At 38.6% G+C, this 20,274-nt stretch overlaps 1 protein-coding gene across 1 annotated transcript; it reads left to right on the top strand.

The window, feature by feature from the left end:
* Positions 1 to 1,907: 1,907 nt before the first annotated feature.
* Positions 1,908 to 12,791, top strand: LOC149068874 (polyubiquitin-B). Its single transcript, XM_089250476.1, has 4 exons — positions 1,908 to 2,116; positions 8,484 to 8,974; positions 9,138 to 9,365; positions 12,445 to 12,791. The coding sequence occupies exons 2-4, from the start codon at positions 8,491 to 8,493 to the stop codon at positions 12,648 to 12,650; spliced, it is 918 nt and encodes a 305-aa protein (XP_089106602.1). The 5' UTR covers positions 1,908 to 2,116; positions 8,484 to 8,490; the 3' UTR covers positions 12,651 to 12,791.
* Positions 12,792 to 20,274: the final 7,483 nt, after the last annotated feature.

The following is a 20,274-nucleotide window of genomic DNA, read 5'->3' as shown; positions in this document are numbered from 1 at the left end:
CTAGGCTTGGTCCAGGGTAAAATGCCCCCCCCCCCCCCACAACAAAATGCTCACTTATTTTGCATATTTCATAAAGATTTCTATAGTTTCTTGTGTGAAATAATCTGCAAGAGAGATTTTCTTTCAAAATATGTTTGTGTTCGGGTTTTTTTTTTTCTGTTTTTAAGGAAAATAGCAATAAACACAAAAGTTGGTTCACATCCTGACAGAGGAAATCACAGCTTTCGGTTCCTGTAGACTTTTTGTGTGTGTGTGTTCTTAAGCATTGGGCACTAATTGGTTTTAAACAGTCTTTGATATACTGGACCGGCCGCCGGGGTATCATTCCCAACAGTGTAGCATAGAGATAGTCATCAATGGTTTTTTATGATGACACTTACCGAAACAAATAATTTTGGTTAGATATCATTGTATTCAGTCAATCTATATGGTTGAAAATGATTTATTGGAGTGATAAAATCATATCTAATCAATGATCATTGGAAACTATACGGATATGGCGAGACGGAGGTTCTTGGGGGTGGGGGGGGGGGGAACCCACGTACGGAGACTACCGCAGGAAACCGGCCAATTCTTGGTTAGTGGTTCATAATGAAAACATATTCACTTGGAAACGAAATATAAAATTTACATTGTGGTAAGCCGCCGCATTTATTACATGACGATGTATCTGGTACTTACTTGCGTATTAGGGGCCGTTCAAGTATTACGTCAGCAAATTTTCTGCCATTTTTGACCCTCCTCCCCCTTGTCAGCAAAATTTCGTCAGCACTGCTCCCTACCTCCTAACGCATATTGGTGGGATCAGAAACGTACGCGGAAGGGGGGGGGCACAATTCCAGGGCATTTAAATGGCCCGTGGCAAATTTTCAGATCACTGAAGTAGGACTCAAAGATCACTTTCACATTCAAATATCACTTAAGTTACCCGCGACATAGTTCCAGAACATTTAATCGATCCGTGGCACATTTAGAGATCCCTTGAGTGACACAGTTTTAGAGCACTTAAGTGGCCCCCGTGCGGTTTTACATCACTCAAGTTACCCGCGGAACATTGCCAAATTACTTAAGTGATGCGTGGAACACAGGGGCGTAGCCAGAAATTTCGTTCGGGGGGGGGGACCACTTTCATTTCGGGGGGGGACCAAAGTGACAGAACAATGGATTTGGCCATCTTTTTCCCTTTTTTCGGTCATTTTCTCACATTTCGGGGGGGGACCAGACCCCCAAGTCCCCCCCCCCTGGCTACGCCCTTGGTGGAACAGTTCCAGAGCACTTAAGCTGCCCGGACACATTTCCAGAGCACTTGAAGGACCCGTGAAATATGTAGAGATCACTAAAGTGGCTCTGTAGGGACTTAATGTTAATTCAGGTGTCCAACAACTAATTGAAAGGTTTTTTTCCATTTTTGGCGCGCCGAATAAGGTGCCATTAAGAATATTTCATATCTTCATAAAGGGTGGTCGATGACGTAAGAATCATCCAAACCCCTCCCCTCCCGCCTTGTCATCAAAAGTCAGCAAATCGGAAACCTTCTTCCCCCATCGATGCTGACGTAATACTTTAATGACCCCTTATTTGCGTATATTTTTTTTTCTTTCACTTGTGTACGTCAGCAACACCTATCGGCTGTTTTTGTGAGTTCTTTTTTTCCTGTCTCAAAAAAAAATTCCCGTTACCTAGAGATGTTAACCCAGCAAACCGTTTCTTATTTCGGATATTTTTCCCGTTTTTATGAATTTCCAAAGTTTTTACGGACTTTTCGCCCATACTGTACTTAAACTACGTATTTAGCGGAATGTCCCGTTTTTGTTCCAGTAAAGTATGGCCAGTCACAAAAAAGACAACGAATGGAAGTATTCGATAATATATGGTCAGAAATCCAGAAGACTTGACTTGAGATTATTATTAAGGTTATTTCTCGTGCAGTCGTCAGCTTTCTCACATCGCGAGTCTTATCGACGGTCAATAGTTTTAGAACGTTCCAGTTTAGCGGTTTCTGTAGCAGTTATTATTGAGGTTTTATTTTTGGAAGCCAGAAGCAATTCGTGTGGTGCGTTGATTGTAAGTAGGCCGCGTCAGATTTCTCTGCTGTGATCGGAAGATATCAGTTTGGGTGAGCCGATTAATTAATTATCCATTTATTAATTCAAATGTCGATTTATTTAATTTCCCGAGTTGTTAAATGAACGTAAATTCCATTGATAAAATTTGCTGGTCGATGCGGTCCAGGTTCAAGTCTCCGTATACGTGGACATTAGGTTTCAGAATTAGCTCTCGTATCTCCCAACATGGGGAATTTAATTCGCAGGGGCCCCTGGGTAAATCGAATTTTTTTTATTTTTGTAGTTTCTATTTACGATATAAATTATTTTCGGAGTGCCCCCGTGAAAAATAATGGATTGCCCCCCCCCCCCCTGTCTGCGCTTATTGAGACCGTGACCTCAAATCCAATTTTGTAAAAATGAACTAAGCGGGGGCACATTTACAGATCAATCGGGTGACCTACGGTGTGCAGTTTCACACATGTCTGCTCATTTCTACATCACAAGGGTCCTGTAGATATTCACAGACCACTTGAAATGACCCACGTGGTGCGGTTTGAGGTCATCTACGGTGGTACTTAAAGTAACTTCAAACATTTTATTTAGACAGGAAAAATGGTAGTACCTTCATAAGGAAAGACAAAGAGAATACAAAACTACAAAAGGTAAACAAAAAGAACGTTGCCACACATATGTAACATAATACACACTCTGAGGGGTGAACAAGATTAAGTGAAATACTATTGGGGGAACTACTAGATCAACAATACTCCCCCTCACACTGAAGAGTCAATTGAGTCCTAACATTTTTCGAAACATGAACAATTTTTGAGGTGTTAAACTTTTTGTCAAAATGTCTGCTTCCATTTCTTCAGTGGGCTTGTACTTCATTGATACATCACCAGATGCCACCTTTTCTCGAATAAAATGTTCTTTGATGTTAATATGTTTCGATTTTGAACTAACAATTGGATTTCTTGACATGTTGTTTGCTGATTTATTGTCATTATATATAATTATCTGGCTTTGATTCAGTCCCAATTCATTTATCAGTTCTTTCAGATGAATCGCTTCTCTGGTAGCTTCTGTAAGGGACATATATTCAGCTTCACATGATGACAGAGCCACGGTTCTCTGTTTCCTTGATTCCCATGATATAGCAGAACCTCCAAACTTGAAACAGTAACCAGTGTAGGACTTACAATCTTCACTACATGAAGCCCATGTTGCATCAGCATATCCAACTATCATCTTCCCATTCTTTTGGTATACTAATGATAGATTCTTGGTACCTTGTAAATATCTGAGAATTCTTTTTGCTGCCATCCAATGTGATTTTTCATGGCAATTATTGTATTGGCTCAAATAGCTAACAGCGTATGTGATGTCAGGTCGAGTACCTACAGATAAATACATAAGTGAACCAATAAGGCTTTGATACGGATATTCAGATGTTATATTTTTTCCTTTTGACAGTTTGAGATGATTCCATCGGAGTAGATATTGGCTTACATTCTGACATTCCAAATCTTTCAAGAATACTTGTAATGTACTTTTGTTGAGACATTATTATTTTTCCATCTTTACGTTTGAATTCGATTCCAAGACAGTACTGGAGTTCACCTAAGTCATGCATTTCGAAGGATTTCATAAGTTCAATTTTCAATTTTTCAAATTGTTGGACCTTATTCGTGGCTATAATAAGATCATCCACATATATTGCAACAATAGTTTTCTCTCCCCCTTTCAATGAAGAGTATAAACATGGATCAGCATTTAGTGATTGAAACCCAAGTTCCTTGAGTTTTTTGTCAAGTTTTGTGAACCATTGATGACTTGCTTGTTTCAGTCCATATAATGCCTTTCTCAAATGACAGACTATGTGTTTCATGAAGACTGTTTGATCAGTGTCTGAGCTGTGTTCCAGCATTATTTCAAAGACAAGTTTTTCAAGCATCTCTGGTTTTTCCATGAAAATGTCCTCATCAATTTCTCCATTTAGAAATGCTGTTGAAACATCTAGTTGATGCAAATCCAAATCTTCAACAGCTAATGCCAGTAATAGCCTAATTGAACTTAACTTCGCTACAGGAGCATATGTTTCATTGTAATCAAGTTCTTGGCGTTGGTCATAACCTTTTGCAACTAAGCGAGCTTTTCTTCTCTCAAGATCTCCATTAGACTTGTACTTGTTCTTCAGAACCATCTTACATCCAATAATGTTCATCAAATTTTGCTTTTGAACAATTTCAAAAGTATCATTTTTTAAATGTGAAATAATTTCCTTTTTCATAGCATCAATCCATAACTGAGCATCAGGACGTTTGAGTGCTTCTTTCAATTCACAATAAGCTGACATTTCATAGTCATTGAACCAAATCGGCTGTCTTCTTGTTCTTTGGATTCTAGTTTCATTCTTATCTTCAATTCCATCAGGTTGGTCTGGATCATCTCCATCAATATGTTGATTTTCATCAGATTCTGAGGATTCATCTTGATCAGAGTTTAACACAACATCAAATACTTCACCTATATTTTCATTTGGGACAGGAACTTGAAATTCTGTTTTGTTGGACATTTTTTGATTTCTTTCTAGAAGGTCGTCAACATTACTTGAGTTCTTGTCATTGTAGAAAGTGTTCAGTGCTTTCACATCTCTGGCTATTTCTATCTGCTTTTTGTTATTCATCCATATTCTATAAGCTTTTGAATATTCAGCATAACCTACAAACATGCCAACATTACCTCTTGGATCGAACTTCCCCTTTTTCATTTTCTTGTCTAGGACATAAGTCTTTGATCTAAAAACTTGTAGATGCTTTACAGATGGAATTCTTCCACTCCATCTTTCAAAAGGTGTTTTATGATTAATCACTCTTGAAGGCGTTCTGTTACATAAATAATTTGCAGTATTGATGGCTTCAGCCCAAAGTGAAGGTGGAGCTTTAGATTCAATTAGCATGCATCTTGCTTTATCTAGAAGAGTTCTGTTTTTCCTCTCAGCTAGACCATTTTGTTCTGCCGTATATGGTGCAGATAATCTTCTCTTGATTCCACATGCTTTTAGGAATTCACTGAATTCAGTACTACAGTATTCTCCAACTCCATTGTCACTCTGCAAATGTTTGCAGTGTGAAAAAACTTGCAAGTGTTGCAAATCTTTTTGCCAGTGTGATTTTCAACTTCATTTTTATATTCTTTGAAGAATTTCAGCACTTCATTTTTGTGTTTCAGGAAGTACACTTTACAATATCTAGAACTTTCATAAATAAAGGTTACAAAGTATTTTGATCAGCCAGGAGATGTTACTCGCATCAGCCCACAAACATCTGAATGCACAATCTCTAACAAGTCCAGTTCTTTTGGATCTGTTCTTCTCTCAAATGGGACTTTTGTCATCTTTCCTTGAATGCACGCTTCACAGTCATTCAGTTTTTCATTCAGATTAAAATACATTCCTTGAACTGCATTGTTTCTTTGTGCAGATTTCAGGTCGACTTCATTGATATGACCTAGTTTCTTGTGCCAGGATTCTACTGTATACCTTGAATTTTCTGGTCGATTACTAGCATCGTATGTGTACAGACCATTTTTCTTGGGTACAATCAAAGCTATTTCTCCTTTTTGGTTTTTAACAAGAGCTTCATTCCTTTTAAAAATGACAGTAATTGATTTGTTCACAGATAATAAATTTGTCATCAGTTCAGGAACATACAGCGTATTCTTCAATGTAACTGTAGAGTCTCTGTTTGATTTCAGTTCTATAGTTCCCTTTCCTTGGAATTTAGTGTTTTGACCTACAACCGCTAGATTTATCATTCCAATATCATGGTCCTCGATGAGATTTTTGAAACTGGAGTCATCACAACACATGTGAGATGTGCTTCCACTATCCAAACACCAGGATGATTTGGCTTGTGGTTTGTCTACAAGTGATGACAGACACTTCTCTTCTGCTTTAAAGGAAGAGTTATCTTTTTTTTACATTCTTTGACCAGCAGTCCCGAGTAAAATGTCCAGGCTTTTGGCACTTGTGGCATCGAAATCGTTTTTCTTTTTCACTTGATAATGCTTTTGTATGCCGAAACCTGTGGTGTGATTTCCCTTTTCCATAAAATGCATCTTCAGGTTGCCTTTCAGCCTTGGAATGCGAGCTCCTTGCTTCACTTTCCTCAATTATCTTTATTTTCAGGTCTTCTGGTCGTGGCAATTCATCTCTGCACTCTATTGCAACCCGAAAGTTCTCGAATGATTCTGGAAGACTGTATAACATCATTACACACAGCAGGTCATCATGGATTGTAACATCCATATCTATCAATTTGTCTACAGTGTCCATAAATGCATTGAGATACTCTCTTGCACCAGCTTTCTCTTGCATCTTTAATAATATCAATTTTTTTAACAAAGTTGCTTTTCTTGCAGGACCAGAACTTTGATAGATACCTTTTAGTGTATCCCATACATCTTTGGATGTAACACAATTTTTTACTTGTTTCAGTTCTGTAGGGCTGATGATAAGCAACAAATCAGATCTTGCCTCTAGATCTTTGTCAAGCCAGTTTTGTCTCTCCTCATCTTCAGCTGGTTCTGTGATTTTCCCATTCACATAATCCCACAGTTTACTTTTAATAAGTAAAGCTTGTGCCTGAACCTTCCAGGTGTCATAGTTTTCTTTGGATAGTGGCTGTATACAACTTGAAACTCTGGTGGTTTCCATTTTAATATATTTATTCAGACTCACTAACTTGCATTAACCGAGCACTGGTCCCCATAACCTAAAGTAACTTCAAACATTTTATTTAGACAGGAAAAATGGTAGTACCTTCATAAGGAAAGACAAAGAGAATACAAACTACAAAAGGTAAACAAAAAGAACGTTGCCACACATATGTAACATAATACACACTCTGAGGGGCGAACAAGATTAAGTGAAATACTATTGGGGGACTACTAGATTAACAATAGTACTTACCGACATGGTTTAAACTGTAGTTATAATTTATAGGTAGGAGGAAATCGACACGGATTGGTTAAATTCAGATTTTTCATTAAAATTTGTGACTACAGTTTAAACCATGTCAATGAATATCGCCCTCATGGGGCCCCATGGCTTATTTACAGCAGGGTTTAAGCTGGATAAAAAATTCCTTTCGCAAAAAAGCGAAAATAGGGGGGGGGGGAACAAAATGCTACGATGCTAAGGGTCCATTCAAGTATTACGTCAGCAGGTTTTTAGCCATTGTCAGCATAATTTAGTCAGCAGCTTAGAATATTTCATATCTTCAAAAAGGGTGGTTGATGACGTAAGTAACCTTCAAACCCCCCCCCCCCCCCATCAAAAGTCAGCAAATCCGAAACCCCCCCCCCCCCTCCCGCCTGATGCTGACGCAATACTTGAATGACCCCTAATGTAATAATTTATGGTTGGATGTCTACTCGTTGCGTAATCCTGTACGCATTTTTGCGAAAGTGGCTACTACTTTTTTCACATTCTACGATTTTCTTTCGCATTTTGTGAAAAATGCGACCGTAGCTTAAAGCCTGATTTACAGATCTCTTGAACTTTAATGATTTGCAGCGTATCAACAGTGCACTTGAGTGGCCCGTAGTGCTGTTCCACATCACTCAAGTCACTCTAATTATTCTAAAATGTCTGCAACCAACAAGTACTGTTGTCTTCGTTATTGATACTCTCAATGATATGCCTCATGCAATCGTGTCATCTTGAAAGGCTTAAAATCCTTGTTGCTTAGCATTTTTTCACAAAAGTGAAAATTCATCGGTGAAATGTCAAATATGCTCACATTGGTTGTCTATGGTTGCAATTTGAGCTGGTGTAGCAACTATTTGTTTCATGAATAATGCTGTGCATTGTGTTAGTAACAGGATAAGTGTTGTACTCAGGGTTTAAGCTACGGTCGTATTTTTTGCAAAATGCGAAAGAAAATCATAGAATGCGAAAAAAGTAGTAGTCACTTTCCCAAAAATGCATACAGGAGGTACACAACGAGTAGACATCCAACCCTCAATCATTACATTAGGGGTCATTCCAGTATTACGTCAGCATCGGTGGGGGGGGTTCCGATTTGCTGACTTTTGATGACAAGAGGGGAGAGGTTTGAAGGTTGCCTACGTCATCAACCACCCTTTTTTAAGGTATGAAATATTCTAAGCTGCTGACTAAATTTTGCTGACAAGGGATGGAGGGGTCAAAAAGGGCTAAAAATCTGCTGACGTAATACAGGAATGGCCCCTTAGCATTGTAGCATTTTTTTTCCCCACATTTTCGCTTTTTTGTGAAAGAAATTTTTTATCCAGCTTAAACCCTGGTTGTAATGAGGTAGTTGTGGAAATATTTTGGTATAAAGAGATTAATATTAGACTGTATTAATCAAGGACTGTTAGTATTAAATGTCAATGATTTTTCATTTCTAGATACAACATGCAAATCTTTGTCAAAACCCTGACTGGAAAAACCATCACTTTGGAAGTTGAGCCAAGTGACACAATCGAGAATGTCAAGGCTAAGATCCAGGACAAGGAAGGCATTCCACCTGATCAGCAGCGTCTCATCTTTGCTGGGAAGCAGTTGGAAGATGGGCGTACCCTCTCGGATTACAACATTCAGAAAGAATCTACTCTTCACCTTGTGCTCAGGCTCCGAGGAGGCATGCAAATATTCGTCAAGACTCTTACGGGCAAGACTATCACTCTGGAGGTTGAGTCAAGTGATACAATTGAGAACGTCAAGGCTAAGATCCAGGACAAGGAAGGGATCCCTCCTGATCAGCAGCGTCTAATTTTTGCAGGCAAGCAGTTGGAAGACGGCCGAACCCTCTCAGATTACAACATCCAGAAAGAATCCACTCTTCATTTGGTATTGAGGCTTAGGGGTGGCATGCAGATCTTCGTTAAAACTCTGACTGGTAATTGTTTTTTAATGCATTATTTTATTTACTATGTGCACAGAATGTTTCTATACTATGGCAATAAGTGAGCTATGAGAACAAGAGGTGAGTTTGGTAATCTCATTTTCAGTGGCACGTGCTCAATAACTTTAGTATTTTATACAATTTCTGACCGTTCCAGGCAAAACCATAACATTGGAGGTGGAATCAAGTGACACTATCGAGAATGTCAAGGCTAAGATCCAGGATAAGGAAGGCATTCCACCTGACCAGCAACGTCTTATCTTTGCTGGGAAGCAGTTGGAAGATGGTCGTACCCTCTCAGATTATAACATTCAAAAAGAATCTACGCTCCATCTTGTGCTCAGGCTCCGAGGAGGCATGCAGATTTTTGTGAAGACCCTTACAGGTAATTGAACTAGTACATTAATTATTTATTTCTTGTATCTGTTGCGATTTAATATGTGCTAGTATTGGAATCTTTTGAAAATTAAAATCTGGGCTTAGTGAGTGTTTTAATCTGATGCAAGAGATGGTTTGAGAAGTTGATGTATAAATTCTGCAACCAATATCAAACTCAATCTAAAAACATTTTAGAAATGGATTACCTTTTGGGTTTGATAATACGATTAAATACTCGACGTTTGGGTTAACCCAAACGTCAAGTATTTAATCGTATTAAAAACATTTTGTTTTGGAATAGACTCAATTTAACTCTTCAGTATAATTTATCATTCGATTGAACCATGTTTTGAAGCTCACAGACAATGTTGGAATTTTATTCAGTGCTTTGTGTTTCTCTTCCTCTTGCATTTAAATAAAGAAAACCTAGGGTTTAACATTTTTTCCCCTGTCAATGTAGGAGAATAAAAGAAGTCACAAAAACCCCATGTCAGTCAAGTAAGCCGGATGAGGCAATATTCCAACTGATGTTTTGTTGCAAAAAAACCCCAATCTCATGACTGAAATGAGGGCTGGTGCATTGTCATGATAAAGTTGACCTCGAGTTTCAGTTCTTTGAATGTTGTTCAGAACAAACTTGTGCGTAGCATTACTGTTCATTGGTTTTTCCTTATGTGTTCATCTTCACAGAAAAGTCACTCCATCATCTCTTTCTAATTTTTTCTGTTTGCTTGTGGTAGAGGTTCCTTATTCTATCACTGATTGCTTCGTGGGTTTTGGCTCACGCATGTAAATCCTAGTTTTGTGTTTAATATTTCTAAAATGCTATGAATTTTTCTCTGCATAATCTTGTACCGATCAACTCTTGCCAGTTTTTTTACATCATTCTAATCATAAGACACCCATTGAGCGCAGCACTTATGCAGTTGAAGAGAATGGGGAAGGATAGCTTCTATATGCTCTGAACAAATCTTCAGTTTATTCAAATAGGTTTACATGAGGATATTCCCTCTCTAGTCTTGTCTTCAGTTAAGATTTCAAAAATGTTTTTTCCTGGAAAGTCTCATGTTGGGTGGGGGGGGGGGGGGAGGAAGAGGGGTTTAATCAGAACAATAATCGTCTTGGGAGGAAATCTTATGCTGTTAAAATGCTGCATGCTTGTTGAAAACTACTGCATTTTATGGTTTTGAATATAGAAATATGGAGGCTAAACTCTTTCATAGCATTCCCGATACTAAGTTTTTTTTTTTAACTTGTAAGGTAAGGAGTTTTCAACACATGACCCTGTCACCCCAACACTGATCTCTTTGTTGCCCACCAACTTTTTTGTAAATTAAACCATCTGAAGATTTAGCTTTATGTAAAATTTTTAGCCTTGAAGCTAGATGTATAGTTTAGCACATGTAGATGGCAATCCTACTCAGAGATTGGCATCGAAAAAATAATAAAAATTCTTAAGAAGCCATTTCTGGTTTAGCATTAAACTTTTGAAGTTAGTGTATTTTATTATCTTGTGGGTAATTTTATTTTCCACCTTATATTGTCAACATTACATTGCTATTTTCATGCAAGTAATTATTTTGTAATTACTTATTTAGATTAAACTAAAATATGAATAACAATTCTCAATTTTGTTTCACTCGAACTTTTTTTTTCAAATATGCCATTATATTTTGCTGTCCTCAATTGAGGATACTTGTCATACTTCCTGTTAATGTATTTAAAAAATCTTTTGGAAGATTTTTAATTGGGGCAATTTCAACGAAATATACCAATATCAAAATTAAATTCAAATTGCATCAAGGAGAGCACATAAAAAGATTAATTAATGCAGCATAATGATAATATATATGTTCAGTATAGCTTAGTGGCTTGCAGGCTGCATTAAATTTTCAATGTGACCTGAAATGTGTATAAGATTGAAAACACCTGTGTCATATCTTCCAAAAGTCACTTCTAGCAAGTTTCATGTTGAACTTTTTAAAATTTATTCTTAAGACCACTTTTTTCCTATGTGACCAATGTGAGCTTTTCTGTCTTTCTTGCATGAATACATCACGAACATTGGTTTTTGTACTTGCCTTTATGATTATGGGTTAACAACAATTGAATTTGGTGCCCCAGACATCCGCCTGTTGATGAAGCATTGAAAATAAAAGTATAACATGTATTAGTATGCCAATCTATACATCATTTTAAGAACTTCATGTTAAAAAAGTCTCAATATATTAAATGCACAAGCTCAATCGCTATTTAATATGATGCCAAACATAATATAGCACCAGAACCTATGGTAATATACTAGATAAATAGTAGCGTTAGATCAGGATTCTCAAATGTGTATACACATGCATGTACCAAATCATTAAAAATTCCTCGGTGGAATGTTTATGAGGTGCATGTGCTGGTTAGTACTTTATGTTGTTTTTAACCCTTCGGCTACACAAATAGTCAAATGTACCCTTTCTGTACGTGTGAGGGGAAAAATTGTGATTCAGCAATCATCATTAACAATGGGACCAGTTTCAAGAGTTAAATAAGTTAGGATTAACTAAGTTTTCAGTACCTTATGAGGTAGTCTAAGTATACAATTTGCCTTGGGAAAATTGAGATTTTCTCTATATGTAAGATGCTGTAGTTGATTCTCGCTGTATGAATAAATAGTCTGCAAAATCAAGAGTTCATAAATAGGAAATACGTTCAAAGAAATTAAACCAGATTTGGGGTCAGAGTACTAATTCATAATTAATGAATTTGTAAAACCGAGTAGCAACTGCAGCTTAAGTGTCTATTTATGCTTATAGCGAACATTCCATTACGATATGTCCTAAATGTTTTCCTTTCGATATAATAACCACCCGATATAAGATTTGTTTTTGACAGTATGATGGGGGCTATTATAACAAGTGCAGACTGTATTAAAGTCTCAATTTTATGGAAATGGGTTATTTTCTAACAAAGATTGTTATTTTAAATATTCTTATGCAATGCATTAAGTTAAATGTAATTTAAGTAATTTGTAATAATATGATTCACATACTTTCTGTAGTTTAAATTTTAAAATTTTATTTTAAATATGGCTGCAGGCAAGACTATCACTCTTGAAGTGGAGCCGAGTGACTCTATTGAGAATGTCAAGGCGAAGATACAAGACAAGGAAGGGATCCCTCCTGATCAGCAGCGTCTCATCTTTGCAGGCAAGCAGTTGGAAGACGGGCGCACTCTCTCAGATTACAACATTCAGAAGGAATCTACTCTTCATCTCGTTCTCAGGCTCAGGGGTGGTTTCTAGTTTCAGGGTCCCAGATTTTTGTGCGTATGTAAAGCAGCTGAAAAAAAAAATGCAGTTAGTCTAGAAGCAGACAAGGAATTGTTTTTCGCAGAACTTTTCATGAGTTTGAACAAATAGAATAAAGGGCTTAACAAGTTTCAAGATATTTTTGAATTATATAATCATTTCACTTGATGTTCATATTTTTCAGCTATTTCCCATCTTATTTCTTCCTTGGTTATACAGTTGACACTTGAATTTATGAACTAATCTTATAGTCCCAAACAATATACAATGTACTATTCCTTTAAACGTCTTTCCCATTTATGAACTTTTGATTTCATGAAATATTATTCATTTTTATAAGGGCACTTAAAAACGAGTGTTGACCATGTCTCCCGCCTTTTTGATGTTAAAAAAAACCATTTTTTCGTACCTAAATGTTTTTACTTTGAATAGTGATTCTACCCGTCATGATCAATATTGCCCATTTAGAAAATTCAGCAATGACTGTGTATTGGCCAATCAATGTGCAGATACAAAAACAAGAAAGTCACAAAAGAAATAAAATGGCAAATCCATTGCTTCATTCATTTTTATTTTGTGAAAGGTCCGTTTTTCAGATCCAGAATTTGTTGAAAGGTCCGAAAACTGACCCAAATTTTGGCTGAACAGACCTCTCTGAATATTTTAAAATAAGTAGGCTCTAGCCACGAGACATGCTGCAACTGGCAATCCCTCTCCCCAAAGAAAGTGTATAGAAAACACTAAAAGGCCGTATAATCACTCAGTATCATGCTGAAATTGTGTGGCTATGCGCTCTGTCCGGTACTCCCGTTTAACCATCCTATACTTATTCGACACCAAATTAGCTTCTTTTGCTTGTTTCTTTTCTCACACCTTGTTTCAAATAAAGAAAAAACTATTATGTATGGACATTACTCTGAAGAAAATATGTAACACCCCAGAGGCATAAATTCAATTGAATAAGCATTTATGCAAATGCTCAAATGTATGGTTGTAATGGAAGAATACCCTCTCTCCGGCATTCACAGTTAAGCCGGGCTTTTCCTAGGAGTAGGTTTTTTTACGCCGCGTACGATGTAAATCACGTGGTGCAAGACTCTTTTTATGTCAGGTATGATTGGCCGACGTTCTGGAGGCGTCAAAGGCATAGTATGCCTCGCGTTTCTGCCTTTTTTTTTTGTTTCCACCGAAATCAAACCTGTGAATAGAGATATGCGTCACACTGGAGAAACCATGAGACACCCAGGCTCTGTCGCAAGAAGCAACGTAAGCACTTCGGAACCATCTGCCACCAGTTTTTCTAACTATGAGTGAAGTGTAATGATTGAATCATTTATCGTTGTAGTCCTGTTGCTCTCTGTGGCGAGACTTTTTAATGGGGAGATCAGCTCCGAAGTGCTTGCGTTGCTTCTTGCGACAGAGCCTGAGTGTCTCGCGGTTTCTCCAGTGTGACTACACATAACAAGCAGTACACTGAAACAAACTTCACGTCAGGTTTCACTACACGTACACGAACATTCCCACATGTACCAGTTCGTTAGAGGTTCCGCAGAGGAATAAGGACGAGGTGTATGTGTGGTTTAGTAGTAGTTGTATAAACTAAAACTATATATATACACACACGAGACAAAATAAAAAAAATTTATACATAGTTTTCTTATATAAGTAGGGATAGCTTCTCGACAAAGCTTCATCACAAATATGTGTAATATGATTCTTATTTGTAGTCTAATTTCTGTGTTGGGAAGATAATTTTAATCGTTGATTTGACGAATATAAAAAAGTGAAGTGGATTTTCCATTGTCGTTCAAACAACATTAAAAACAAATGGAAATTTTATTCTGCGTTACAAACAACTGATTCAAAAAAAATAAATTAATTTATGCCACAACTGCTGAAATGGAAGACATTTTTTTGTCCTGTAAATTAATTTTGTCATCACTAGGCTGACCATATTTTCTAGAGAGAAATACGGGACATCGCCAAAAACGATGCCAAAACCAAAGTTGCCAAATATTGTTGAAATTACGGAAAAATCACAATGGCGGGAAATGATGCAAAACTGCAAATTGCAGTGGATTAAAATGTATTCCACTAAAAAAAAAAAAACGTTTACCAAGGCAAATGTGGGAGATTAATATTCTCATATATACACTCGTGTCCATAAATTAAGGATAATGCCAGCTCCGGCAAATAAAGGTTCAGAAACAAAACAAACGTTACTTATTTATAAAGCCCATTTATTAAACAAAAGATAAAGAACAAAAACGATGTTGTATGTACGATACCATTCATAAAAACTACGATTTTTGCTCCCTGAAGCAATTGTAAAAAATATCTCCTTTACAAAAACTTACTATTACATGGTTCGTATGATGGTTAATACATTGTATGTCTCCCATGCGATGAAATACAATCCGTACAACGCCTAGGCATGCTGAGTATCAAATTTTCGATCTGATCTTGGGGAAGATCACTCCACTCAGCAAGCAATGCTCTCTGAAGTTCCGGTACATATGTAGAAGGTGGTTGACGGGCTGCAACTCGTCGGCCAAGCATGTCCCACACATGCTCTATTCTATCGGATTCAAGTCAGGTGAGAATGCTGGCCATTCCATACGGGGTTATATCCTCAGATTCAAGGCATTCGTTTGCGATGTTTGCTCGGTGACGACGGGCGTCGTCATCCATAAACACAAATTCTGCGCCCATGGCACCCCTAAACAAACGTACATGTTGTTCCAGAATGATGTCCCGATAAATTTGGGCTTTCATGGTTCCGGTTTGAACATGCAGATCTGTTCTGGAACCCAGTATAATTCCACCCCAAACGCTGCACCACCGTAACGGTGTCGTTCAATGATGTTGTGTACCTGGCGTTCTCCATATGAAAGGTTCTCCATATGAAAGTCCGACGTGAATCAGACTGCAAGCTAAACCTGGACTCGTCGGAAAACATCACGCAAGCCCACTGTGACGATGTCCACATTGCATGTTCTCTACTCCAGGCTAATCGCTGCCGACAGTGAGTTGCCGTGAGCGGAACACGTCTGACAGGCCTGCGAGCGTATAGACCATAGTTTCCCAAACCTTTTTGTTCCATCGCCCCCTTCTTCAGATAAATTTTTCCCTCATCGCCCCCCAACTCAAGCGAACCCATAGGATCCTATGTTATACCCGTGGCTTCTATCGCTTCCTTGGCCCTTTCCATCGCCCACCAGGGGGCGATATTGCCCACTTTGGGAAACATTGGTATAGACCAATATCTCCCAAACGTCTGTACACGGTTTGCCTTGAAACTGTGGTACCCGTGGCTGCAGATAGCTGACGAGACAGGCCGGATGCTTTGCTCCGTTTGCTTCTTTTGGCAGTTACTGCCAAATACCGGTCTTCATTCGGCGTTGTAACTCGAGGGCGACCTGTACTGTAACGTCTACTGACATTTGCGTTATCTTGGAATCGTTGCCAAAGCCTAGAGATGACACTTTGGGCAATTCCAAGTTCCTCGGATACTTCCATCTGAGTACGCCCACATTCCAGGCGGCCGATAATTCTACCACGTAAAAAACCATCCACATGCGTCCTCTGTGTCATAACTATTCGCTTATGGCACAGAACTCTTGTGAACAATTTCACTTCTTTGCCACCATTCCTTATATAACCCCCCCCCCCCAAAGCTGTATTAAAGAATCTTGAACCGCTTTGCCCCCCCCCCCCCCCTCTTACACTCTCGTCATTGTGACGTACTATCGGCATCATCTGGTGGCTTCCTGAAATTTGCATATCATTCTCGCAGATGTGTGTGATAATTCTACAGGTGAAATTTTCACTTTAGATTTCGATTTCCGTGTGATTCTGAATTATCCTTAATTTATGGACATGAGTGTAGTTGTAATTATCATAAAATAATTTATGAGTTGAAAAATAATGTCAATCTTTGACTTCAATAAAGAACAAAAATTCAAGTAGGCTTCGCGTGAAATACGGGAAAAACCGGGACACTTTTGCCAAAAAGTCAGGACGGCTAGAAAAATAGAAAACATCGGGACTCTCCCGGAAATACGGGACGTATGGTCACTCTTGTCTAGGGGTACCATTTGGCTTTGGAATATTAAAATTTTACTCTATAAAAAAATTAGATCAGCATTTCTCAACCTTTTTTGACTCGTGTGGAGCCCTTTTACGTAAAAAAATTCTATGGCGGGGCCCCGTAGGCCAATTTTTTTTAATTATTCAAACTTAGATTTATTTTTACTATTTTTCTAATTTTACTGTTTTTATTTCCCTCGAGCGGCCGCGGAGCACCGGTTGAGAACCGCTGCTCTAGATGTAGATGTATGTAGTCGATTGTTGCTGTCTTTTTTTTCACGAACGAATAAATAGTCTTGGAAGTTGAGCCAATCGCCAACGTCAAGGCAACGATACAAGTCAAAGAAGGGTTCCTACCCAGGGCCGCGTTAAGAGCATCGTGAGCCCCCGGGCCAAATGATTTTTCTGAGGCCCTACCTGGCAAATTCTCGAAAATCTCAACCACCCACATCTCTCTTTTGTGAAGCCTTTCTTATCTTGAGGTTCCGCGCGGGCCGTGCCCTGGTAGGCCCATGCTTTTATCCGGCATGTTCTGTGCGTAACTAATTTCAATGAACGCACGGATGCTGCAATAAACTGGTTTCGAGTTTGTAAGAAATACAGAGATATGTATTGTGTGGGAGATGTTCATTATTTGTATCGGAAAAAAATCTCGTGTCTCTTTCATAACACACGGCATTCAGGGCCGTCTTAAGAGTATCATGGGCCCCCAGGCCAACTGATTTTTCTGAGACCCTACCAAACAAATTCTGGAAAATTTCAACTAGATCTCATTTTTGTGAGGCTCCTATTCGCATGTGGGCCCATGCCTTAAGACGGCACTGTTCCTACCCGAAATGAAGCGCCTAATCTTTCTTCGGGACTGTTTGGAAGACGGACGCACTCTCTCCGGCTCCAGAACGAATCTACGCTCCATCTGGTTCTCAGGATTAGGGGAGCTTTTGGGTTTTCTCTGAAATGTGAAGAAGAATGAAGAAATGGCTTGATAAGTTTTGAGACATTTTGGAATTCATCGTTTCACTGTTGTTCATATCTTTTAGCTATTCGTCATCTAATTTCTTCTTCTTAGTTATATGTATATATCGCCTATTTGATCTAAAAACATTTTGCGTACGTAATGTTTTGCTCCGAATATTTATTCCTGTCTATCTGTCGTGAGTAGAGTGACCAGATGAGGTGCCTGGAAAATATCGGGACAAATCCCGGAAACCGTTGTTGAAAACAGGGGCATCCTGGGACAAAACTGGAAATTTTCAAAATTCTTCTCATTTGGTGGGAATTACAGTTTAAAATTGCAAACCGAGCACAACACAGGTCTATCACCATCTATGGGCGATTTACTACCTTGTGAGTTGTGCCGGAAGTGTAACTATGTGTGTACTTTACAGTCTGAGTGCGTATGCAGTGTTGTGCTTGATTTTTCAGTGCCGCCATCTATATTTCAGAAGTGAAGTGAGTGATGTATTATGATTTGAATTAAATTTGTACTGTCTGTAGCGAGACTTTTTAAAGGGGAAGATCGGCTCGCATTCGTGCCTTGAAGTTGGGAACCACAGAAAACCAACTTCAGCCGACCACCACTGTGGTGACAGATGGATCCAATTTTTTTCTCGTGGCCCCCTGTCCTATTCAGCACCCCCCCCCCTTTACCCTCATGCAAGAGTGAGATACTTTCTATTTTTTTTATTATGAATATGAAATTTTAATAAATCAGATGAATCTCCTGGAATCCTGGCTAAGCACAGATTCAAATGGTGGATTACCATCTCTCCCAGGAGTCAAATGATGTTGTAAAAAACGGTCTGTGTAAAATACGGGACGACCCTCCCAACACATCAGCTGTTGCTCTGGCGGCCCTCCATGCTTAGCTGGAAGTAAGAGCTTACATATGAAAATCATAGTCCCCCCCCCCCTCCATTATAGACACTGGTCATGCCCACATAGACCCAAGGGTTAAGATGCCCCTGATTCTATGGACGGATCTGATGAATTCTGAAAGTAGTAATATTTTTCAACCGTCTCTCACTTTTATAAAGCTTTTTTCTCTTCACAGCTCTCTATGACTCCCTTGACCACCTGTCGCGGATCACCTTTCTTTTGATTTTCTCCCGTGGTCCCCTAAAATATTCCAGGACTGCAAGGGGACCATATGACCCCAGGTTGAGAACCACTGATCTACACCACCCTGCCTTGCTTATTTCATGCAGTGTAGCATGCATGTAAATGGTAGCATGCTCGCCCATTTTGTGAGAGGGCTTTCTTTCGTCATCCGGTCTCCGCCAGGACCGGATGAGTTCTTAGGCTTCATTCTTTAAAACCGAGCACAAATCAGCTCTATCGTCAGAAGTGCAGGGGCGTAGCTAGAAATTTCATTCGGGGACCAAAGTGATAGAAGAGATTTGGCCATCTCTTTTCGGACCCTCCCCCTCGGTACGCCCTTGCAGAAGTGTAATGACTGAGTTATTTGTAAGCCTGTCGCTCTCTGTGGAGACTAACAGAAAGATCGGCCAACATTGACATCAGAAAGCCTCCGCACGAAGCTCTTGACGTCACTGGTCAGCCGTCCATTTCACCAATAGTCATTGAATGACTATTGACTGACGTATATAAGTCCGACGTATGCGAAATATCTTTTACAGGGTATTCAATGACTATAGGTCGCGGAAGCTTTCTGCTGTAGGTGTTGGCCGATCTCTCCCCGTTAAAAAGTCTCGCTACAGACCAACAAATATTGCATTATGCCAATTTATATACATTCGATCAGTCGACTCCACCTCTGATGCTGGGGGGCAATGCCCCCCCCCCCATGCCTATATAAACTGCACGAATAATTAATCTCATTACACTTCTCGCTATAGAGCTGATTTGTATAATAATGCCACAAATATATACATATAGTGGCACAATATGTATATATTTTGGCATTTTTAAATGCAATCTTCACACATCTTTTATGGGTGTATGCTGTTTCAGCCACATCGTTAGACAATTTGCCTGTCGTGGCCCCTTTGTATTTGAAAAATTAAAAATTCCAAAATATGTACCAAAAAATAGAAAATATGCATTTAAAAAAATCACTGCAAAAAAAGCGTTTTAAAACGCTTAATTTTCTATTTGTTAGTGCATATTTCATTTACAAAACATATCGCCACATCAGGGGTGGGAAGTGACCAAGTCCATTTCGGAGCAGCAAAATATGAGATTTGGAGCAGATATTTATAAATTGGAACAGTGAAATTAACAAGAATATTTTCGTTAACCCTCAACCCTTTTCAAAATAAAACTGCACTGTCTTTTGTTATCAAACATCTTTTTGTCAGCTTGATTTTTGTTTTTGGTGTTTTAGGCTTTTGACACCTTGTTTGAAAGAGCGGCTATCATAAAATTTTTTTGCACCCGTCTATTTAAGATGATTTTTGCTTACTGAGGGCACTATTTTCTGCCTGGAACAGCAGCACTTCAAATGAGCTAAAAAAATTTTATAAGTTTTTAATTTTTTTATACTTGGAAAGAAATTGTTGCAAAATGG

Source organism: Pholcus phalangioides, unplaced genomic scaffold (genome assembly GCF_987345545.1).
Source record: "Pholcus phalangioides strain wild (caught in Gottingen) unplaced genomic scaffold, Ppha-v1.0 ptg000024l_1, whole genome shotgun sequence".
Classification (NCBI taxonomy): domain Eukaryota; kingdom Metazoa; phylum Arthropoda; class Arachnida; order Araneae; family Pholcidae; genus Pholcus; species Pholcus phalangioides.
The sequence above is the reverse complement of the archived record's forward strand: the minus strand, read 5'-3'. Positions and strand labels throughout refer to the sequence as shown.